Source organism: Micropterus dolomieu, linkage group LG10 (genome assembly GCF_021292245.1).
Source record: "Micropterus dolomieu isolate WLL.071019.BEF.003 ecotype Adirondacks linkage group LG10, ASM2129224v1, whole genome shotgun sequence".
In the NCBI taxonomy this organism is placed as follows: Eukaryota; Metazoa; Chordata; class Actinopteri; order Centrarchiformes; family Centrarchidae; genus Micropterus; species Micropterus dolomieu.
The window spans coordinates 25,501,823-25,508,082 of NC_060159.1; the positions used below are offsets into that span (position 1 = coordinate 25,501,823).

Below are 6,260 nucleotides of genomic sequence, written 5' to 3' on the forward strand. Positions count from 1 at the left end.
AATAAAAACTGAACATCATCGTGACTGACCTTATGCGGGAGCAGAGGACAAGGCAGACTCCTCAGGTTCAAATGCAGCTTGGGGATTCACTGGTCCGTCACAGCCAGTTTCACCACTATTTACCTTAGTTTTATCGTTTTATCACGTGGTTAAAAAAAATACAGCAGGGTTGGCGCATAAGGTGGAAACACCAGATGTCAAGATTTAGACTAGACACTTATTTTTGCTCAGAAAAAGAGGAAGCTTAGGCTTCTTTATAAAAAAAAAAAATGCACATAGAGGAAGGAAATTTTTTCTACAAATATTTCAACAAAATGCCCTTGGTGGGTTAAGCAAGATGCAGAGAGAGGGTTTCTTTATTTCTTCCAATTAATCATTGTCCAAAAGCCTACCCTACCGTGAAAACAATAAAAATATACAAAATATACAAATAGGCCTATATAAGTACACACATTAATTCAGCTAAAATCAAATATGAATAACAATAAACCTCATTAAATACACAAATTAAACTACATGCTCTATACTCTTCCCAATATACACATATACAAAATAACCTTTAAAACACACAGTGAAGTAGGAACTGGCAGTTTTCTTTGTTTTGGCTTTGCGATCTTCAGCACCATGGCGTCTCTAGCGTGAGCTCCTTTTTCTGTTCGCCCTGCTATTGTTTGTGGTTTGCGACAAACCATAAACAGGTAAGTGCGGGGTTTATCTATTCACAGTGGGTATTTTAGCCTAGTGACAGAAAATATGCTGCCCACTGTTGAATGCTACTGGTACCTGCATGGAGTGATCTGTCCTTGTTTACACCATTATCCCAATAAAACAGGCTTTTACAAAGACAAAAAAATTCACAGTCACTGAAACCCTTACACTTTAATGATTACAAGCGGTCACTAACAATTAGCCTGTACTTTATTTTAAAATATTTCTATTTACTTGTTCATGCGTCTGTAATCGAAACACTTAACATTTAGATTTTATTCATATTTTGGTTCCCATGGTGTTCTGTAGCCTACTTTTTAATTTTTTTCAATGTTTTTTTATTTATTTTTTAAATATGTCTCTGTATAATGCAATAAACACTTTTTTTTTTTATCTGGCATTTTGAAGATGAAATTATGTAAAATAATCTACTAGGCTTAACCTACTCAGTTGACCGACAGAGAGGTCTAAGATTAGAGAACAGAAAACAATTCTAGCAGCCCTACAAGCTGGTGGGGATTCAATGTTTTGCTCAAGGGTACCTCAGCAGGGTCTGAGATGATCTCACTCACTCGCCAAACCAATCACAGGTTTCCATTATTCCTGCTGCTTCAGGTGAATAAAGAGGCAACCTTGAGACTGTGGGTTGGTGACAGGAAACATGATCATTTCTTAATTTCAGTTCTTTTTTTATTGTTATCTAAGGTTTTGAAAGCGCTCTACAAATAAATTTATTATTATTATTATATTATTATTATTGCTCCCTCTGTTACATTTCCTCAAGGACATTTGTCTACTTCCTGTTCTGACTGTGTAGAAGCACCTTTTGCAAAAACTTCCAAGACAGGTTTTATTTGGGAAAACAGTTTATTATCTCCTCTTGGGGAGCTTTCCTGTTGACCGTGATGCAGTGATGCAGTCTGTCCACTGGATAGTGGTGTTGTAAAGGGGTCATATCATATTGTTATATATATAGGCTTTCAAAGGGAAGACTTTCTTATTGTCTGTTGATGAAAGAGGATAAAGATTTCCCTCAAAGAGAATCCATTAAGTCATTAATCCGTCTGAACTTCAGAATCTAGCTGACCTGGACTTGCAAACTAATTTGCAAACTTCCTCTAAAGGATCTTCTCCCATTAAATAAATTTATGTTAAAACTCCATGTAACTGAGCTGGATTTAGTCCCCTTCTTTTATATATTAAGTTTTTTTGACTTGTTTGTGTTTTTATTTCTATTTAATTTGTAACTGGTGCGCCGTCTTGGCCAGGTCTCCCTCAGAAAATGAATCAATCTCAAGGCACTTCCTGGTTAAATAAAGGTTAAATAAATAAAAACATGGACATGATTTTTTATATATGAAGCTTGTGTTTACAGTAAATTATTATTATTATTTATTTATTGTTCCAGAAGTGGAGAGAAATCCTCAGTTACAGTATGTTGTTCATTGTTTGCTAATAACAAGCTGCTGTGAGTTTAGTGCCTTGCTGAGAAGCATTTCCCTCAATGTTTTTAAGATAATGTAACTGCTCTATTATGCTACCAAAAGGTTAGTTACTATTTACTGTAAGAATGGTACTTTCTTGTCTGACACTTGTTTATGCTACTTTGTACACTTATCTATCTCTGCTCTTGTCTTTGCTCTTTGCAAACCGCAATTTCCCCTCTGTGGGACAAATAAAGGTTTTCTTATCTTATCTTATCTTAGTTTTCCCTCCAGAGGAGAGGACTCTCCTTCCTACAATTCACAAAGAGACGCAGAGGAATCGTATCCAAATCCAAACCCAGGGTAGAGAGGCTCAGTGAATGTGCAGTGGAAGGTGTAGAGTAGGGTCAGATTGCCATGAGAGACATTGTAGAAGGACAGAGTGCCAGCAGGACAGTCCACATACACTGCTACTCTGTCAGATCCAGAGGCAGAGAAAGGAAGGTCAGTTTCTCTCTTATTGTGCCAGACAGAGTAACCATGTTCAGAGCACTGCAGACTCCAGGATTGATCATTCCTCCCAAACCAACAGTCATCAGTGTTTCCTCTCCTTATGATTCCTTTGTACGCCACTCCTATAAGAACATCTACTTTCCACTCAGCCTCCCAGTAACAGCGATCGGTCAGACCGTTTCTACACAGAACCTGACAGTGGTTAAATCTCTCTGGAGTAAGAGGATACGGCTGCTTCTCTCTCACTGCTGTCATCTTTCTGTTGTTGTCAGACAGTCTGAGCTTATGGTGTGCTGTGTTTGGGTCCAGAGTGAGTTCACAAGCATCTGATTGAGAGAACATGATAAAAACATAAAAGTTTTGTTTATGTTTAAAAATAGTTGTATTTCTTTAACACATCAACATTAGCTTCTTCAATTATTTATCAATATAAATTTATTGTCACTGTGACTTACACTTTCTCACACCAGGTGCTAATCTCTGCTGTCCACCATGGTCCACCCTGGAGGAAGAAGCACAGCCAGACCAGAATATTCCCTTTTAATTATGAATACAGGGGCATTTAGCTTGAGTCTCTAGCCTCCACAGACAGGACACATCTCCTGAATAGTGTCTCTTCCCACTCCTGCTATGACCAAGAGCTCTGAGCGTGGTAGCCATCTTTTTGGTCTGCACCTGTGGATACTAAATTGTACTACTGCCACTGCACTTAGTTTTACTAGTCATTTAGATTCCTTACGAACCACATGGGACCTGTTAAAATATTATGGGTTGCATCCAAACAGGAAAATAACTACTTCACTAACTTACTTGGACCGCACCCAGCATCTGTATTTACTAGCCCTGTCCCTCACATTGTAGGTCCTGCTGGTGCTGGTTGTGAATGTCTTTTCCCCACTAATAAACTGATTAATTCCTATTAGGATCACTGAAAGACAGTGTGCAATACCAAAACCTATGCTCAGTCCAGAAATAATCAAAAGAAATAATCGAATCCCAGTTAAAAGCAGTTCTTGTCTACTGTGCACCCTTACCTTATGCCTCCTTGTCCGCTCCGGTTCCATCTCTATCTCAATAGTGTTTGAATGTCAGATCACTGGCAAATCTTTCTGCGATGATGTGTGTCAAAGCAGTTAGATTCCTTATTCTTCTAGATCTTCTTTTAGCTTTTATTTCTGTCAGTCAGACATTTTTAACTGCAGCTGCGCTGCTTTTAATAAATTCTGTTTTTGCCTCTCTTCACTGGTTACCAGGTAGTTTGAGTTAGCAGAGTCCTGGCTCAAAAATAAAGGTGAAAGCAGATTTGTAGTCAAGGCCCTTAGCTCTGAAACTCCCTGCCTGATGTTTTGAGGATTTCTGAATAGTATTTGTGAGGGTATTTGGAGTATAGTATTTTTTAAATTTTCTTTCATTTAATTGCTGTATTATTATAATTGCCTGATTCTTTTTTTCTGCCTGAAAATGTTTTAATCCTGGTTCACCCATGTAAAGCACTCTAAAGAAAAGAGTTTTAAATGCTCTATAAATACAAGTTTACTATTATTATTATTATTAACAATCCATAAACAGTTTTTCTAGGGTTGTCTTTGTCAAATAGAGCTCTTGTTGCACCCCATACTTGAGTTTGTCCAGTCTCCAGTGGGGATCTTCTACTACAGCAGACAGCAGTTTCACTCCTGAGTCTCCTGGATAGTTGTAGCTCAAGTCCAGCTCTCTTAAGTGGGAGGGGTTGGACCTAAGAGCTGAAGCCAGAAAAGCACAGCCTTCCTCTGAAACCAGACAGCCCAACAGCCTACACACCCACACATACACATGCACACAAAATAAATTTCTGTATACAAGAATTTGCTATGATTGTATTTCATTCAGAGTTCATGCTAATGTCACTGTACAGATCTCAATTCGAGCAAAGGTGGTCCAGACTAAAACCATTATGAGGTTGGCATTTGTGGCTTTGTGTTTGTGCCATGAAATGTGGTACAAACAGTCCAGCCCCACAGAGCTGCCAGGATGGCTGTAGATTCTTAGTAGTGTTGTTCTTTTTAATGGTTAAAGTGCTATAATAGACAAATAGTACCAAAACATACAACTGTCAATACCAGATGACTAAAAAAGGTGTTTTATATGTATATATATATATATATATATATATATATATATATATATATATATATATATATTTTGGTTAGCTACCAACCTTTTTTTTTTTTATTACTACATATGTAGTGTATCATAACTTTAACCAGCATGTAAAGCAACATGAGAAATTGACATCTCTTTGACCTGAGAGTTTCCAATATACAGTATGGACTCCCCAGTCCAGCACAGAGCAGCTTCACTCCTGTGTCCTGCAGGTCGTTGTTACTCAGGTCCAGCTCTTTCAGACAAGATGACTGGGAGCTGAGAACTGAGGCCAGAGCTTCACAGCTTCTCTCCGAAAGGTTACAGTCACTCAGCCTGAATAGGAGGAAATGAGGTTTAAATAAAGGTTTTGTCATCAATAACATATAAACATATTGTTAACATATGCAGTTGTTTTTATAACAAATCTGATATTTTTGCATAAAACATGTCATGTTGTGTCTCTATGTTCTACATACAGTAATTCAAGAGGATAAGACTGCTTCATGAAAACATTATGTTTGATATTGTTAATATATTGTGTTGTCTTTTTCACCTACAGAGCTTTTTTGGAGGCTTTAACCACCGGCAGCATCCTTAGAAAAACCTCTTCTGAAGCAGAATATTTCTTCAGATCAAACACATCCAGATCTTTTTCTGATGACACTAACATAAAGGCCAGAGCTGACCACTGTGCAGGAGAAAAATTCTTTCCTATGAGTCTTCCTGAACTGAGGTACTGTTGGATCTCCTCGATTAGAGAATGATCCTTCAGCTCATTCAGACAGTGGAACAGATTGAAGATTCTCTCTAGATGGAGATCCTCACTGATTTTCTTCTTGATGTACTCCGTTGTTTCTTGATTTGTCTTTGACTCACTTTCTTTCTCTGTAACCAGCTGTTGTAGAAGACTCTGATGTGTCTGCAACGAAAGACCCAGGAGAAATCGTAAGAACATGTCCAGGTGCCCATTTGGACTCTGTAACGCCTTGTTCACAACACACTGGTGGAGGTGTTTTAGTTTAGATTGGTCTGTAAATAGTTTCGAGCACCAGGAGGATGTTTGTGGTTCTACAAGATTGACACCAGAGTTGATGAATGTCATATGGACATGAAGAGCAGCCAGAAACTCCTGAATGCTCAGATGGATGAAGCAGAACACCTTGTCCTGGTACAGCCCTCTCTCTTCTTTAAAGATCTGTGTGAACACTCCTGAGTACACTGAGGCTTCTCTGATATCGATGCCACACTCTGTCAGGTCCGATTCATAGAAGATCAGGTTGCCTTTCTGCAGCTGCTCAAAAGCCAGTTGTCCCAAAGACTCAATCATCTTCCTGCTCTCTGGAGTCCAGTGTGGATCTGTCTCAGCTCCTCCATCATACTTCACGTTCTTCAGTTTAGACTGAACCACCAGGAAGTGGACGTACATCTCAGTCAGGGTCTTGGGCAGATCTCCTCTCTTTCTGGTCTTCAACACATCCTCCAGAACTGTAG

At 38.6% G+C, this 6,260-nt stretch overlaps 1 protein-coding gene across 1 annotated transcript; it reads right to left on the bottom strand.

The window, feature by feature from the left end:
- Nucleotides 1-468: 468 nt before the first annotated feature.
- Nucleotides 469-6,252, bottom strand: LOC123978343 (protein NLRC3-like). The gene is made up of 5 exons (XM_046061573.1): nucleotides 5,327-6,252; nucleotides 4,929-5,102; nucleotides 4,264-4,437; nucleotides 3,101-3,147; nucleotides 469-2,971 (listed from the first exon to the last, which is right to left on the bottom strand). The coding sequence occupies exons 1-5, from the start codon at nucleotides 6,193-6,195 to the stop codon at nucleotides 2,445-2,447; spliced, it is 1,791 nt and encodes a 596-aa protein (XP_045917529.1). The 5' UTR covers nucleotides 6,196-6,252; the 3' UTR covers nucleotides 469-2,444.
- Nucleotides 6,253-6,260: the final 8 nt, after the last annotated feature.

Excerpts from the sequence above, each read along its gene's own strand:
- LOC123978343 (XM_046061573.1), bottom strand. The coding sequence starts at position 6,195 with ATGTACGTCCACTTCCTGGTGGTTCAGTCTAAACTGAAGAACGTGAAG. Across the intron at positions 5,103-5,326 it reads AAAGCCTCCAAAAAAGCTCT|GCTGAGTGACTGTAACCTTT; the intron begins GTAGGTGAAAAA and ends CCTCCTATTCAG. Across the intron at positions 3,148-4,263 it reads TGGAGACTGGACAAACTCAA|GGTGGACCATGGTGGACAGC; the intron begins GTATGGGGTGCA and ends TTCTTCCTCCAG.